At 41.7% G+C, this 18,638-nt stretch overlaps 1 protein-coding gene across 1 annotated transcript in view; it reads left to right on the top strand.

The window, feature by feature from the left end:
* The first annotated feature begins 362 nt into the window (after positions 1-362).
* LYSMD2 (LysM domain containing 2) overlaps positions 363-18,638 on the top strand; it is a 271,404-nt gene continuing 253,128 nt past the window's right edge. The window contains exon 1 of the mRNA XM_078684831.1: positions 363-1,224. Within this exon, the coding sequence (XP_078540957.1) occupies positions 982-1,224 (243 nt within the window). The 5' untranslated portion in view covers positions 363-981. The remainder of the gene's footprint in view (positions 1,225-18,638) is intronic.

Raw genomic sequence — 18,638 nt, 5'->3', positions numbered from 1 at the left:
TGTACCTGCGTGTACTTTCCTGGTTCTATGTTCCAGATTCTGGACTTGACAGTTTTATCTTTTCTGCCAACCTGTCGGTTGCGCTGTGCCTTTAGTCCATTAAACTCCTTAATTTTATAAGTTTACTGGATTTCTTACTTTACAGGTGTATTCATAGTGTTATTGCTCTTGTTGTTGTGTGGTTTATTTCTAATATTTTATTAATGATAACCGCTGTATCAATTTCAGATATCTTGGCTCTCAGAGCGGAAACTCATGCCTTCTCTTTGTTTTTATACATACAAATTTTAAACCACGTATTTTAGGGCAAAATTCCTGTTTACAAAAGGTGTGAGACCTGTTTTAATTAATACTTTTAGATACTGTGTCGCAATTTGCAATGATTTCAGGTAATTATGCAATAAAACATTCATTCATTATACATGGGGTATTTCATTTGTGCTAAATGTGTGCACTGCATTTTCACAGTAGGTGTAGTTTCTGTTGTGCTGTTTCTGCCACAATATTTCTTATGGTGCATTACTGTACAATTTTACTTATAGTTTTATTGATACTGCAAACTTGGAGCAGCAAACAGTGCGTGTCCTTCAGAAGGCTGTTAGTGTCTCTCGCGAAGCTGAAGCACTTGTAGCAGGCGGTTTATTTATCGCCCTTAAGGCTGCAGTATCCTTCCCAGGCTGTGGTGTGCCTCTCCCGTGGGTTACAGGGTGTAGACTGCCGTCTCGATCCCTGATGCCGCGGCCCCCCTTTGCCCCCTGGCATTCTCCATTAGAGCCCTGGTGTCACATTGCTGCTCCGGCTCCGTACACAGCCTGGGGTTCTCACCGTTACCGTGTTCCTTCGGCGGCTGCTGGGATGCACATGACGCGCTGCCGCCTGCTCTCCCTGCCGCGGCCAGTGTGCTCGGGAGGCTCTTCTCCGCCAAGCCCGGCGTTGCGGCCCTCTGTGTCAGCCTGAGACACGGCGCCTTCCCTTCGGAACATGGCGGAGTCTCCACAGGCTCTGAGGGCGGCGGGGGGCCGGGTGGGCCTACCCGTCTACCCGCGCTCCGGCTCCGAGTCTGAATCCGAGGCCGAACTGTCCTTGAGCCTGGCACGCACCAAAACACGCTCCTACGGCAGCACGGCCAGCGTGACGGCGGCCGCCTGGGTCGAGAGGTACGCCGAGCACCCCGTCAGCTCCGGGGACACGCTGCAGGGCATCGCGCTGAAGTATGGCGTAACGGTAAGGAACGCGGGGAGCGAGTAGCTGTATGGAGGGGGCGTCAGGGGCTGAAAGGGTCTGCCGCGATGGCTTCGTCCTGGCGGGGGAAGGGAACGAAGTCTGGTCCTGGAGGAGTATGGAGGGGGTCGGCAGATGGCGCAGGGCTGGCTGGCTGACACTGGAGGGGGTGCAGGGACAGCTGGGGATTGGAGAGGAGCGGCCTGGTGAGGGCAGGAAGGAGGGTATGTGGTGGCAGTAGGAGGAAGCGCTCGCCCGGGCAAGTGTGTTATTAAAAGTACACAGATATAGATGTAGAAAAAATGGCAGTGTAGTGTGCATCAGACTAAAGAGAATGATGGACAGTAGATAGTGCGCTGAAAATTAAGACGGGCTCCAAGCACTTCTTTTGAAACAATAACCCCCGTGAGGACTACGAAAATCATACGCACAGCTCCGTAGTTAAAAAATGCCTTTCTTCTGCGAGTAAACAAAAAAATCCATCTTTTTATATGAAAAAAATACGTTTTAAAGAGCTCTAAATTCAAAGGACATAAATTACATCCCCCAAAAGCCTTTGGAGCTGTCACGTTCCATTCGTCGTGCCACAGGGCACACGAGGACTACTGTGGCCCAGTGGTGGTGGTTGAAGTTGTTTGCCACTGATATTATGAGCTGTCTCCAGGATGTAGTGAAGATCAGGGTAGAGACTCCGAACTAAAAATAGATACACAATAGATGCATTAATGTAATGTCTAGCCGAAAGATTATTTTTTTTCAGAAAAAAAGAAAAGTATCAGCAACTCTAGAGTGATGCACAAGCAGGTCTACAATGTTATTTCTGTTCTGAAGGAAAATATGGTAGTTTCACAATTAAAGCTCAGGTGCAGCCTATGTTGTAGGATAGAAACATCCAAGTGTTTTGTAAACTGGTCCAGTTTATAAAAAACTACTAACAGTTTAAAACAGTTTGTCTGAAGGTCTGTTCACTTCTTGTGCTGCGATAGCAGTGTTTGATAAATTGACCCACTAAGCCAAAAGCTCAGTCAGTGTTTCTCAGGAGTATGGAATTACTTGATGTGGTGTGTACTTCAGATTGTGGAGCATGGATGTGCTGGTTGGGAAGGTGTAGAGCTGTTGAAAACTCCATTGCTATATTGGGCGACTCTGTCTCCTCTCCATGGTCTGCCAACTAGTGCGTCTATAGCTCAACGAAGACCCAACAAAGAAGTCTGCACTGGCAGTTGCTGTGGAAGGATCTTCTTCCTTCGGTCTAAGCTGCTGGTGAAACGCTGAAGTGGGACAAGGGTAGAGAGAGTAACTGCAGGATATCTGTCTCTTCCTCTCTGGCGGTTTATGATTACTTTTTTTGATGACTTTATTTAGATTTTTTAATTTCTACTTTGTGGTTGGCACTTTCAAGTCAGTGACGGCCTCTCCTCAATCATACTTAACTCAGCAGCTGGTCAGGGAGACTCGAGCATTTCCTAGGTCTTCCCGGCGCTCTACCACATTTCCCCTGCTCTCTCCAGCCATTACAAAGACCAGGTTTGGCAATTAGGGTTTCCTCCACAGCAGGCAGACTCCTGCGAGCAAAGACTCTTCTCCCTTCTCAGCGGGCAGGAATCTCCTGGTGTTACTGGCAGACCCACAGCTTTTACCAGCAAGGCTTGCAGACGCCAGGCAATGTCCCCTCACTTTCAGCATATTGGCTATCAGCAGTATCAGTCCAACAACAAAGCAGCTCTACTCCTCAGGCAGTGAAGCAGCTTGAACTGGAACAAAGAAGGAAAGTTTGGGACCCTCTTTTTACAGTATTTTCAGACAGGGGATGTGGGTTCGCTGTCTGGTTTAGAAACTGGTTTGGCCTGGTTTCTTTTTATGGATCGTTTTTCCGCAGCAGCACAGAAATACTCTTTGCGCAAGGTCGCTCCTCACAGCAGGTTGTCTTAGTAGTAATGATGGCTCCAAGAAGGATAACCCACAATGTAATGTAAACACAGTAAATGTGAAGCTTTTCACCAAGCTCTCATCAGCCTTACGAGACAGGCCACTCAAAGGAATGGGAAGGTCCAGCCTCTGCCCAGATAGATCTCTTTCACCAGCAACTGCTTCTGCTTACTCATGCCATATAGCCACCATTAACAAAATGCAATGCTCTGGAAGGATTCATCAGCAATACTTTGCTAGAAAGATCACATAGAATTTCTACAGGTAGTTCTGTCTCCATCTCTCCACACTTCTCTGTCCAGACTTGCAACTTGTTCCTCAGGCATGCAGGCAATACATTTTTACTTTCTGGGGACTGTTTTTCAACCTCCCGTCTTGTGTGATGTCAGACCAGAAGGAATCCAAAATCAATCCCATCAGTAACAGCATACATAACACACTTGCAAACAGGATGGAGTCTTGCTACTATGCACTTTACAGGTACACTCACACGACTATCACACAGGGATATATGACTGAAACTTTCCTCAAGCAGGTCTGTAGGCATCACAGCCATTTTTATTAACAGGTAAAAAGCATGGTGCGCTGCCACTAGCACTCACTGTATATGGGAAAGAGACACCAATGGTAGTCTCGTGCCCAGCCAAGGGTAATCTATTGACACCCTTCCGTGAGCTCACAGCCAGGCTCTGAGCCTCTCTGTCAATTTTGCACCTAGGCCTGCATCATACGTATAGAATTTAATGTATTCTTAAGTCAAAAGTAAAGTCAGGATACCAGATTGACTAGCAGTTTAGCACTTAGGGTTTCGGTACATGTCCTTTAACATGGAGGGGGGGGCATTCCTCATGTCCCAACAGAAGCCTACAGCTCCTATTTTGCTGATGTAAGTAGGTTACAATTTCTACAAGATGATAGAGGAACATTTGAATACCCACTGCCGTCAAAAACAAAGCTGCTGCTCAGCAAACTACTTTCGTGACATCTAGACTTAGATCAACTGTGATCTCTAAATCTAATGTAAAGACACTGAGACCCAATTTAAAAGCACCCCAGGGGTATTCAGAATTTTTCTCAGCAACACAGTGTGGGGTTTGTAATTTATCAGATGTGTTTATAACACCTGGTGCAAGTTTTGCAGTACAGATAGGACATGAAATGGATTTTGGTACTTACTGCACCGTAATCTACAAGATCCAGTAGATACGATGCCTTGTTTTAGTGTTTAATTCCAGAAGCTTTGACCTGGTCACATTTAAAGTGGTCCATGTATTTTATCGCACCTAGTAATTAACAGGGGTCCTAAAGTGAAGAACTCGTGATTCCGACCCCAATGAAAATAAGGGTTTGCACAAGGGTCAGATTTGCAGTGTTTTTTTAATAAAGAGGTGGAAGTAGGCTAGTTGTCTTTCCACTATAGAGTCTGGACTTCCTGTACTAATTTTATTGTAAAATGTGTGTTTTAGTGCAAGAGCGGAAGCTCTTGTTATACTTGTTTGAAGCATATTGACATCAGGGGTGTGGAATTGAATAAAATATCTACTTTTCCTTGGGGCAGGTTGCTTCATAAATATACTTGTCCTGTTAGAAAATCCACTTGTCCCTTTGGTGCCATGTAGTTCAGCGACAAATTATGGCAGCAATCTCATTAAATAAAGGCTCTGATATAGCCTCTCTGATTATGCCAGGGCTCATATGATAGTAATGTTTGAATACTTGAAATCCCCTTATGTTGCCACGTTTCCACAGATCTACATACTGCAGCTGAAAGTAGTCGTAAGCAATAGTGGCAGGGTTAGAATGCCCTTTTTAGTCTGTGCAAACCTACTAACTTGCATGTTTTATGGGTTTTCAACAGCACTTCTCTAATCTTTTCCCATACTGAGAAATGTTGGAAATGTATACTCATGCCAATGGCAGCCGTAAGCCTTCTTCCAGAGTTGAGAAAAAAGTGGTTGGACGGAAAGGAAGCATGCAAACACTCAGATTTTCTTATGAGCAAATCTACACATATATATTTGCTCATGCTTAAATGCAGTTGGCAAATATTTTCTAGCAGTACTATTTCTTGTCCTACTTATGTAAATTGTTGGGAATTCACGAAAGCTGTATAGCTGCACTTGCAAGGGCATATACCATGGGTGCACTTTTGAGATTTTTTTTAATAATTGGGCCCCAAATGTGGTCTGGCGTTGACCATGACCTTTTACGTTTATTAAATTTCAATCTCTCTCTCTGTTTCGGCTGGCTTCACTGTGTGTGAAAGCATTCTTCTCTTTCTCAAGGAACATATCGGCATACAGAGTAGTTTTGTTCAGTGCCATTACCTACTGTGGCAGTGTGTGCTTTTTGAGGCCAAAAAACAATTTTTGCTTTTGCCAGTGTTTGTTATGATAGTGAGGTCCCGGCAGCTCCCACATCAATAAGGTTTTACAAAAACCTTGCCAAAACAATTCACACATTGACAAAACTAAAAAGCTGGCCACCAATTTCAGACCTATTGGCTTTGCCAGTGCTTGTTTATTTTTGTTTCTCATAATCTTATTGAAACTGGTTACAATGCTTTTTCCATTATGAATATTTTTGGGAAATACTAGCATACATCAACACATGTTACTAAATGATGCTGCAAAGAAATGGTACCTGATATGTTCCAGTAGTTTAGCTAAATGTTTTTTTCCTTCTTTCATTTTCTAATGAACATTTTATTTTGAAAGCAAAGAATCATCAATCTTGCTTTCACACTTTATCAAATATTTGCATCAAATCAGAGAGCATTCTGGGAGCATTATACATAGCCTCATATTGCTAAACTTTGAAAACGTGTGTACACATTTTTATACTGGAGCCACTGTCAGTAGTTCAGTCAGAGATCACAACATTTACTTAGAGCGCGCACCCTAATAATAAAGGCTTTCAATTAATGAAACACAAATCAAATTTGAACAGCATTAACATATGGACAAAAAGGTTACCTTAACTGCTGACAGTGTCCTTCCCTGACCCATAAGGTGGAACTGAAAACTGACAGCCAAAGGGTTTGTGCTGCAGGGGGTTGGGCTTACTTGTCTCAAGGACAAAAAACACATGAACACTTGTGGCCCTTGCCCCAAACAATGTGTCCTCGGTGTCAGCTGTAGGAATTTCATATCCCTGTGACATATGACATAAAGGGATGCATCACCAGCTTCCAATAAAAAGTTTTAAAAGAATGTTGCGACAAATTTTCTGATCAGAGCATGGGTTGCCCTAAAAGAACTTTAGTGGCCCTGGTTCTCTTAGTTGAATGTACTTTGAAACAGGTGCAGGATCATTACAAGTCCTTTGGTAATTGTGAAATAAGGCAAAATTGTTTTTTGTACTAGATTTCTCATTTGAAGTAGAATTTTGCCCGATGCAGGTACCTAAAGGTGTTGCTTGTATGAATTTGCACTGACAAATTAGAATGCAGAGTACAGTATTTTTTTTGTTGCTTCTGAGTGTGACCAAAATTGCACGTTGTTTCTCATTATGATCTGATCTGAAAAGCATGGGCTCGGGAGTAACACATGTTGTAAGTTAATAGTCATTAGTCAGTGTTAAGGTTTGCTTTCACTCACTATGTATTCTATAGCTCTCCTATCTTGCTTGGTACTTACCTCTTTATCAATGGTCCTTTGTGTTATATTCTTTCTTAGCATTCCAAGTTCCAGTATGCATTCCATGTCAGTTATGATTTGTTTTACCTGTGTGTGGATGCTCCATTAAAGCAGCTGATTTCTTATACATACATGACGTCATTACTGACCACAAACTGCCTAGATGATATCTTGGCCTTAGCGTAGCAGCGTTTTTAACCATGCTTTTTTTTTACTAGTTTGTCCTGTTCCACTCAAAACAAGGACTTTAGTGGGTGTCTTGATCAATCTCATAACCCGTTTTACTCAACAGGTGGGAACAGTTGATGATAAAAGTTTGTGAAGAGATATCAAAATCTAAGAGGAGGAGAACCTACTCAGATTATCAACCCTAAATCTAAATTCCTGTAATCATCGAACACAGCACATGTATGGGTAACTTTGTAAGTCAAAGTATTAATTGCTGGCATAGTTATTGTTTTCGATATGGGGAAATTGACTTTTGAAGGATAACATTTTCTATAAAACTCTTGACTACAAATAAACTTTTGAAAGCTTTTAATCACAGAAATATTGTGAGTCTTCTCACTCTGCTTTAAGGGATAGTGTGTTATTACCGCACATCATAAAGTAACATTTTAAACCAGACTAACGCGGCATAATGAAGGGCATACTCTTTAGAACTCACCATTCTAATAATAGATCTTCTGTTGCTTTACTATCCAGTTTATTATCTTCTAAGAGAGTTGAAACATTTGGCGTTAAGCATTCTGTAGGATATCACAAGAGACATCATAAAGTTAGCAAGGTAGTTATTTATGTGATATCAGCCGAAATTGTAAAAAAATACCAATCCACATCTTCATGACATAAGTTTGGCAATGCAGATCTGACCTGGAGTCCATATAGTCTGTCAAAGTTCCTGAGGTAGGCCATGGACCTCATTTAGGGGTTTGCAGGTGTAGCAGCTGCTACCCTTGGCCTGCCCTTTGCAACCCCTGGTACTGCCTTTGCAATCACTGGCTGTAAGAGATATCAAAATCAATGCCAAGAACAGAAGCTAAAATATATCTTGCTGAGCGCTTTGTTTTCTACAGTTTACAAAGACTGCGACCAGAACATAACCATTTAGGTCCTGTAAAATAAATACATTCAGCAGTGCAATGTGCACCCTTCTGATTAACTTGAAAAAAAATGTTTTTTAAGTACGCTGTTACCATGTTTCATTTTTGTGATTACTATAAAATATGTGTTTGAATAAAACTTTCACCTGGGTGCTCTACACGAGTAATATTGCCTTACTTCTGAAACAATTAAAAGGTATTAAGGTATCATTTAATCCAATAACATTTTTGATATATGGTCCATATCAGTGAATACAAGAGGACATAACGACTATTGTTTTTTAAGTCTCTTATTTCGCTTTTCCTTATGATTTGTCAATACATTTCTTAGTGAGCTACGCACTACGGTACCATTAATTCATGAATGGGTTCAGAACGTACCACGTACACGCTGTTCTTACTATACAGGGAAGATCAAAAGGTGGTTTATCAATTTTTGTTTCTAATAACCTACAATCTGTAAGAATAACTAAAGAATTGGTTAATCCCTACTACCAACTAATTGTCTGTGAAGGCTCAGGTCCGGCTAGGCTAGCAGTGATTAACTTGTATAATAACACTTCAAGCTGTGAAATAACAACACATTTATATAATCTGGATAAGGACCTGGAAAGGATGGACAACAGTTGTCGGAAGAAGGTCTCAATTTTATGGGGGGTTGGGGGGGTGGCGACTTTAACATTTAATTATGTAGTTTACCCTCTAAAAACATTTGTAGCATGATTGATTTAGATGGCTTGGGCCAAACTAATTTATTTCACAATCGATATGGAGATAAACTAAATGAACTCATGTATAAATTAGATCTATCATTCTCAAATAAAATGTCATCCCCATATGCCCCATTTAGTTGAACTTTTAATGGGAGAAACGCTTACAGTATTATTGATTATGTTCTGTTATTGAACAATTTTGCTACCCATGCTTTTAATTTTCATACCCACTCTATTCCACTGAGCGATCACTCTCCACAGTCTCTACAAATTTCATCTGGACCTCTATTTAGAAAACTGCTCAGTCAGAGCTTTGCCCATCCTGGAGAACTCAAGCTAGCTACTCTTAATGGCTATTCCCTACAGTGGCAACAGATTGACCCAGAGGAGCTATTAAAACAACTAATCTGCAGCACAATTGAAAGTCTTTGAGATTTGTCTAAACAGCACTTTACAGCCCAAGGATATTACCAATGCCTTTTTGGCAATCTCACAGCCTGTGAAGGAGAGTCTCCATACCACTAGGAACACTAAAAGTGAGAGAAGTGGTTAGTTCGACTCATTATGACCTATGACTAAAAAGAGAATAAAGGAGGCCTTACACAAAAATCCACGAAGTATAGTAGAGGTCCAGTGCTGCAGATTAGCCTATAAACAGGCGATGAAACAAAGGAAAGCACTACTAAGAGAGGAGGCATGGGACGCCTTATTTGAAGCCAGTATCAACAAAGACAACAATGCATTCTGGAAGGTAGTTAACTATGCACCACCATTGAGGGAGGATACTCGTCCTGGTATCGTGGTTGCGATACTTGATGACGATTGGGTAAAACATTTCTCTGGAATCTTTTCTCTACCTTCCCCTACATTAGATTCTGTACAGGCAGCTAAATATAATGAAGGTATAGCTTCTGGACAGATTGCATTATTACAACCTTTAGCTTGGAGGAAGTTAATAGAGCAATAAATGTGAGTAAAGGGGGTAATGCACCTGGTTCTGATGCTATCCCTGTGGACCTGTACAAGGTCAACAGTGCCCTGTGGGGACCCGTATTAACTGTTGTTTTGAGGGCCTGCTGTAACATAGGCTTTCTCCCCATATGGGCTGATTAAATAATCGTACCGATCTTTCAAAAAAGGTGACAAAATAACCCTGCCTGCTACAGGCCGATCTCATTGCTTGACTCCCTAGTGAAGATAGCAGGTAGAATTCTTTTAAACAGACTTCAAGAGTGTGCTGAATCTAAGGATATTTTGTCCGATCTCCAATATGGGTTTCGTACCAGGGTGGGGACAGTAGAACAGGGACCCAATTTGAGCATGCTACTGGGAAAATACATTAATATCAAGAGAGGGAACTTATACCTGGGATTTGTAGACCAGTCGTCTGCTTTTGACTGCGTAACTTAATCCAAGTTATGGAAAATTATGTCAGATTTGGGAGCGAAGACATCGATCTTTGCCTTTTTGAGAGGCCTGTACACGGGTACGAAAGCCAGGGTCAGATGTGGGATTACGGGTGAATGTACTCAGCCTTTCAGCATGGAGCAAGGGGTAAGACAGGGCTGCGTCTTAGCACCTTTTCTCTTCTCACTTTACATAAATTACATAAGCACATCCCTGACCTTACACTCCAAAGATCTAGCTCAGGTGGGCCATCGCCCTCTACCTGTCCTTCTCTACGCTGATGATGCTGTTTTACTGGTCCGTACCCGTCTCGGCCTACAGTCAGTACTTAATGATTTTGTTGACTTTATGCAGGACCTTGATCTGCTAGTGAATCAATCAAAAACATTTATAATGAAGTACCGGAGGAAAACTGACATCTATCGGGATATTGTAATCTTGGTACCAACATAGAATGTACAAACAATTTTGCATACTTGGGAGTTTTATTTAACAAAGAAGGTAGACGGAATAGTGCTATCTTGACCAGGGCACTTTGGTTTAGAAGTGGCTTTATGGCTCTACAAATATTTGCCCCTAGGTTGGGCACAAACCCCCCACCAAAGAGATGCTAATGATCTACAAGGCTAAATGCTTTAGCATATCATCATATATTACCTACTGGCGGTCGCCAGTAGGTATATATAGTTAGGATTTTTTATCTATGGGATTTTTGAAAATTCTATGTCTAATAACTTTGGCGTTTGTGGGCGGAATTGGCTGAAATTTTCAGGAAAATGGCACATTTTGTTTCTGAGCAGCCCTTGAAAATTTGGGGGAGGTTCATCAAGGGGGGGCCGAGAAAAAAGGGGGGTCCCAAAACGTGTTTTTAACATTGAGTTTTCCATAGGGCGGTTGGCCTCACTTTTAGCCCGAACGGCTGAATGGATTTGCACGAAACTTGGCAAAATTGTAGGGACTGGTAGCCCGATGTGCCTTTTGTAGGTCTCAATATATGTGCTCCAGTGGATTTTGAGAAATTAACGTTTAAAAAAAGATATATATCTGTAACAGCGGACCGGGCAGCGTCCCAGGACGCGTACTTTGCGCGCAACGGAGCTTTGTGAAGCGAAGCTGATTGGTTCTCTGGCGTCTGTCAACATTCCAAAAAGTCCGTAGCGGCCGCCATCTTGTCTCTCGGTAGGATCGAGAGACAAGAGGAGGCCAAAACGAAGGGGGAAATGACCATAAGGGGGCATAGTAGATCCTCGCTGACCCCCTAGGTTTGATGTGGAGGTTTTAAAAGGGCCCCGCGGGGCAAAAAAAATAATAATAATAATAATTGAACGGCTGAATGGATTTGCACGAAACTTGGCAAAATATTAGGGACTGGTAGCCCGATGTGCCTTTGCTAGGTCTCAATATATGTGCTCCAGTGGATTTTGAGAAATTAACGTTCAAAAAAAGATATATATCTGTAACAGCGCTCCGCTTCGCGTAACGGAGGTTTGCGAAGCTGATTGGTCATTCTGTCACTGGGCTATAGTTGGGCTACATCTGGCTGATATTTGGGCTACATTTGTTTTTTTGTGTGTCTGGCGGCCATCTTTGGGCTACATTGGGCTACATTGGGCTTCATTGGGCTACATTGGGCTACATTTGGGCTCCAACATATATATAGGCCAATGTAGCCCAATATATATTTTTCAAAGTTAATTTTCGTGAAAACCACTGGAGCATATATCTTGAGACATAGCAAAGGCACATCGGGCTACCAGTCCCTACAATTTTGCCAAGTTTCGTGGAAATCCATTCAGCCGTTCGAGCTAAAAGTGAGTCCAACCACCCTATGGAAATGAAGGAAATGAATGGGTAATTTGTAATTAGCAAATAGCTAATCGCAAACTAGGAATGGTAAAGAATCGCTATTTATTCCTTAAAGTTCGCTATTTAGGAAATGCAAAAAACTTTGATGATACATATGGCGGTTCATCTCTAACAAGATAAGAAGCATAGGGATACATTTATGATGACTGGCGCATCACCAGGGATGTGTTAGTCATTCTGTGCCGCTGTTCCGTCATCTATGGTGTGCTGCATTTACAATGCGGCGCATCATGGGGCAAAAACAGCACAGATGCGTGATGTATCTGTGCCGTAAAGGTGGCGCATTGCTGGAGTTGTATCGCAAGTGTGATGAAGCTCCAGCAAGGGTCGGGGGTGCCCCTGTCGCAGGGTTTCTGTTCTCACACAGAACTGTGGACAGAGGATTGGAACCTCGGCGAATTAGGGTGTCCCAAAACTCACGTTAGTAATCAAAAACCCCTTAGCAAGCTAGGTACAGTGTCACATTGGATATAACAAACTCTCAATGTTTAGACAATCCAGAATATGAACTTATAGTACCTCAGGATACGTGGAACTCATGAACAGTCGGTCGTTATATATTTCTTAGAAACCAGAACATGGAGTTAAGAAGAACACATGTGTATTTGAAATGTTTATTTACTAATGCCGTCTTCTCAGGCGTAGTATCTTAGATAATACAAGTACACATATTATCAGTAGCAAAATTACCAGCATAGTTACTAGTACATAAAAAGCGAATGGTGATAGTATGTTAACATGCTGTAAATGAATAAGAGTTAGCAACACTTATAAGCAGCCGCGGGCCGTGGAGGGAGTTACGGTGAGGCAGGGAGGCGGGGAGGGGGAGAAGCAGGGTGGAGAATACAAGTACACATATTATCAGTAGCAAAATTACCAGCATAGTTACTAGTACATAAAAAGCGAATGGTGACAGTATGTTAACATGCTGTAAATGAATAAGAGTTAGCAACACTTATAAGCAGCCGCGGGCCGTGGAGGGAGTTACGGTGGGGCAGGGAGGCGGGGAGGGGGAGGGGCAGGGTAGAGAGGGCTCCACCCTGCTTCTCCCCCTCCCCGCCTCCCTGCCTCACCGTAACTCCCTCCACGGCCCGCGGCTGCTTATATCTCACCCTCCCTAATACACATATTATATTATTTGCTAAGAAGGTCTCTTTGTGTTGGTTTAGGGCGTGCCCATACTTTAGTGTCTTAGATTTGAAGGAATCACATCAGCATACACCAGCTCTCTCTTCATGTGAACCGCATCAACTGTTGTGTATGTGTGTTCGGCAAAGCAATATAAAACCCGCCTCATGCCCAGAATTGGCAGAAGTTGCACTTATGTTATGAGTATGAAGTCGTGGAGATCAGACCTCATAACAATTCTGTATCGTGTTGTTCTTGAAACTTTAGCACTCGCTGTACAGATATAGTTTAACAAGCAAAGCAGATAGTAGAGCAATAACATATTATTCTCATGTAAACCACGATGAACTACTAGGTGGAAAGCTAAAGCAACAACTAAGTGTCGTGTGCAGAAGTTGCAAAAAAGGAAAAATGGCGTTTAAACCGGTAATGAGCCCATGCTAACTTAACACGGTGTAAAGATATCCAGGACCTAGATGACACCTCCCCATGATCCGGAAACGAACTGAATAAGATAATAGAAGTGCCATCTCATGAGAGCAGATTGCAAGTTTATATGTGGACGGTCCGCAAGGTAAAGCATTAAAAACTAGGAAAATTTAATGCTAAAGAAAAATAAAACAGCCAAGTACTTTATCGAGTCTTAAGCCAATAGGCAAGCTAAATAATAAAAACTTGACAAATAATTCAATGAATTGTCAATGAAATGCTAGTACTCAGCATATCAAACATGAAAAAGGTCTATGACATAACTGTGTATGCAAAATAAGCTGCAACAGCCTCCAATAGGAAGTCACCGTCTTCATCCGAAAACAGTTCAGCCATCCAATTTAAAAGCGGAAAAGAACATACGTGCTCTCCCAGCACCGGATCCTCTATCACCATCAGAGGACAGCTCGGTGGGTTTTCAAGAAAGCTCTGTTCCAAGAAAGACTGTGCTGCCGCCAGTAAATTCCAGGGACCAAGTAGTCCATGCATCAATGCCACAGCCATAATCCTTTCGCCAGGACAAACCAACTCGTGAGTAATGATAGGAGTCATCAGCTGATTAAAGTCGACGTCAGGAGAAACCGGTCCGCAGAGACACAAATCAATGGCCCAATCGAAATCACAGGTCAGGCAGTGAAATACAGGCTGGACACAGGTGAAGTAGGAGAATCGAAAAGATAATCCATATGCCGTGCTTAATATCGCCAACGGCATTGTGCCATAATATTCTAGCATGCGATTGCGGAACAGTGTCAGCAGCTGCAGGGTGGGAGGTTGCATAGGAGGGACATCCATATTTAAAAATGTAAAAAAGCACAAGAGCGTCCGCTGGTAATGCAAGTAAAAATGCCAATCCACGAAGCAGAGTGGAGAAAATAGAATGAAAGAAAGCAGGGATGACTCCAAAGATTTTCTCAAATGAAGTCACGAGACCACTGGTAACAACTTTAAAAAAGTGCGCCAGGGCCTTTGTGGAGGATGCGTTAAAGATAGTCCGAACCATCTTGCTAAAATTGAAAGGCAAATCTGAATTGAGAAGGGTCTGCACCTCTGTACGGGTGTTCGCTATGTGAAGCACGAAAGTTTCACGGGCCGAACTCAAGGCCACCTCTCTCTGAGACAAAAGAGCTCTTATTCTTGCCATGCCGTTGAAATCTCTCCCAAGGTTGGTACTTGTGGCCAGATTGAAAACTCCCTATGTTCATGTGTGGGAGGAAATAGAACATTTCTGCAGCAAATAACCCGTTCACTTACTGTTACCATAAAAGGAATACTTTTAATTAACTCAGAACAATCTTCATTATTGAGCATCAAATAACTACCATTTTCCAACAACTTGAACGTGGGGATGATAGCAGGAACTGGCGTGCCTTGCAACACGCAAGCCATATTTGGTCGGTGTTTGTTGCATGAACCGTGTAACTGTATGTGCCTACACATTAGTGAATGATCTGGCGTCTCAGTGCATTCCTCTCCATTCAGATAAACTTCTTGATCATCTTTGAAACATCTGTATGTGTATGGAAGCGACCAGACCTCATGAAGAAAAGCACTACCTAAAGGTTCATAACGACCTATTGGTATATATTTCATACAATTTGAAAACTTATATAAAGCAAAAGGCAGCGTTATTAAACCGTGGATAAGGCACGTTGTCAAAAAACCCGCAATCCTCTGCTGATGATGTCACTGAGCATGTCATGAATGATGTAATATGTGACATCATCAGCAGTGGATTACGGGTAATAGTATCTCTAGTTTACTCCCCTATAGCTGTCTTTCTTTTAACATAAGTCTCTGTTTCCTTCCCTTATACTTACTGTTTTTGGTTCGCTTCCGGTTCGCGTACCGGCGAGCGAACTGGGAAGCGAACTAAGAGAAATAGAGGTTGGCACAGTTCCAAATATTGTACCAATTTTTTAATAACGGGGAGGTAGTTCTGAAAAGAACTTTTTTTTTATTGTTTTTGTTGTTTTATATTTTTTTTATTATTTTTCAGAACATTTTTTTACTTTTTTTGAATTTTTCTGAACAGTTTTATATTTTTGGGGGTTTTTCTTGGAGGGGGCAATGAAAATGATTCATTGTAAAGGGCTCAACAGGAGCAACAAAACAAAAAAAAAGTATTTATTATTTTGGGCGTTTCGTACAAACTTGCATATGATAGTCAATAGCTCTGTTGATCAGAGTGATGCTTCTTTCTCCGTAGCAAATGAATCCATCGCAAAATACGCAGATGTGTTTTACTTCACCAAATCTCATTTGTATATTTGGCACCATCTCCCTGCCCTCTGGTCTCGTTACTTCCGGTACAACAGATCTTCTGGCCATAATAGGGAGATTATCTAGGTCGTTCCGAAACTGTGCAGCACTGTAGTTGTTAGGATGCCACCTAGTCATATGGCGATGCATTGTGTAGTTTCCGAAACTGTATTTTTTCTCGGTTCCTCTGGACAGTCTATCTTGACATATAAGGCAAGTTACGTATCTTGCATTTACTTTTTTCTGACCTTTGGGGAATTTTAAAAAATTGCCAAATGAAGTTTTCTTTCCGGTGAGACGTCCTGGGTTCCTCAGGCAAAAACTGCCTCTCTTCGTGCTCTTCCTCCTGTTCCTCTTCTTCCTCTTCTTGCTGAATTATAACTTGAGCAGGTGGTCCACTCTTCCTTGGATGTGGTGGAGGTGGTGGGGAAGCACCAGCTGAAGCTACTAAAGAAGCCATTGCTCAGTGATCACAAAGGGTCTTTCTCTCACAATGATGAAAGTCAGAGTGAGGAAAGAAGGAGGGATTTTCATCATTTGGGAAAAACAAGAGTTCTCAACCAATCAAAAGTGTTCATTTTAGATTATATGACCTAGTCTTACATCATTAGGAAACCAAAAGTGAAATGAACCAATGAAAAGTGTTATTACCAAGTCACATGACTTGCTGTGTTTACGTTAAGCGCTTTGCAGGGCCTCCCGGTTTGCTTCCAGAAACCTGCGCTTTGCGACTCGCTTCGCGTACCAGTTCGCTAACGTAGCACGTCATATGACGTATCCCGCGACAACGTGAAACGTCATGCGGACGGGAGGCGTCACGATGTTGTTTTCTAACGCGGCACTTGCGGTAAAGAAACGTTTACCGGCTCGCGGTCTATTTCGCGGCATCAAGGTCAGCTAACGGGAAGCTTCCCGATTCGCGAAGCGGGAACGAAGAAAAAAAAATATTTAAAAAAAAAATTATTCATAAACATATAAAATATATTTTTGGATTTAAAGAAGAATACATTTTACAGCTACAGATATTAGCTGTTAAAAAACCAATGAAATTCACTGAAAAAACCATAGGTTATAGACCATATATAGTTAGGAATTAGCATTTACCAAACCTTGAAAATTCACTGAAAAAAACCATAGGTTATAGACCATATATAGTTAGGAATTAGCATTTACAAAACCTTATTTTACTCACACAAAACCATTGAAATTCCATATATAGTTAGTTGCACTAACTATATATCGCGCACCCGCAATCCACTGCTGATGATGTCACATATTACATCATTCATGACATGGTCAGTGACATCACTGATGACATCACTGATGACATCTCAAATGACATCACTGATGACATCACTGATGACATCTCAAATGACATCACTGATGACATCATGACACACCAATACCAGTTACTACATACGCACTCACTGATTCCTACGTCTACACACACATTCACTCATTCACCCATACAATGACTCATACATACAGTCACTTGTTATTACAACACTATCATATGCACTCATACACCTATGCAGACAGTCACACACTGCCACTCATCCATGGAGTTACTCACACACCAAGTCAGTCCTGTAAAGAATCAATCACACTTCCATTTCTTCATCTATACAGTTAAACACAGAACACCATACTTCAGTGACATCACTGATGACATCACTAATGACATCTGAAATGACATCACTGATGACATCTCAAATGACATCACTGATGACATCATGACACACCAATACCAGTTACTACATACGCACTCACTGATTCGTACGTCTACACACACATTCACTCATTCACCCATACAATTACTCATACATACAGTCAGTTATTATTAGAACACTATCATATGCACTCATACACCTAGTCAGTCCTGTGAAGAATCAATCACACTTCGATTTCCTCATCTATAGTTAAACACAGAACACCATACTTTTCACACATATACTAACACATACTTACTCTCTTATACAATCACTGATACAAGTACACATTGATATGCACAGTCACACACCTCCCAGCCAGCCACACACACACTCAGTCTTCCATACATCCAGTCATTCTTCAATATGTAAAACGTATTTAAACTTTACAAAAACACACAGACACTAGATGATGTCATCAGTGATGTCATTTGAGATGTCATCAGTGATGTCATCAGTGATGTCACTGACCATGTCATGAATGATGTAATATGTGACATCATCAGCAGTGGATTGCGGGTGCGCGATATATAGTTAGTGCAACTAACTATATATGGAATTTCAATGGTTTTGTGTGAGTAAAATAAGGTTTTGTAAATGCTAATTCCTAACTATATATGGTCTATAACCTATGGTTTTTTCAGTGAATATATATATATATAGGTATATGGGGGCATACAAAATGTACGGCGTTACAATTACAGGAAAATGAGGTCCTGAAGTATCTGCTTGCCACACCCAAAAGCACCTCTACATTTGTATGATATGCTGAATTGGGAGCCCCGTTCCTTACTGACTTAATTAAGACTCAACCTATGTTACTGTGGCACAAAATGTGGATATCAGAACATACTGCTTTAAACCGTGCTATCATAGAGGACTGTTTTTAAAATCAGCTCTGCATACTAGCTGACATACATACAGCGTTTCTTTCAAGACCTGGGGTGTCCAGACTATTTTTATAACCCTAATCTCTAGTAGGAATTGGAAGGAAAGATCTAAAATCCGAATGCATTACGCATTTAGAGAACATTAGACTGTCTGCCGAACTGTTAAAGCCCAATGTTCTGAGAAATCAGCTTATCTTAACCACTTATGATATGCAGCCATACTTGAAAGTTGTACCCTACTCAAGGCACAGATTTGTTCTGACATGTTTTAGAATGGACATCT

Source organism: Lissotriton helveticus, chromosome 3_2 (genome assembly GCF_964261635.1).
Source record: "Lissotriton helveticus chromosome 3_2, aLisHel1.1, whole genome shotgun sequence".
In the NCBI taxonomy this organism is placed as follows: domain Eukaryota; kingdom Metazoa; phylum Chordata; class Amphibia; order Caudata; family Salamandridae; genus Lissotriton; species Lissotriton helveticus.
The sequence above is the reverse complement of the archived record's forward strand: the minus strand, read 5'-3'. Positions and strand labels throughout refer to the sequence as shown.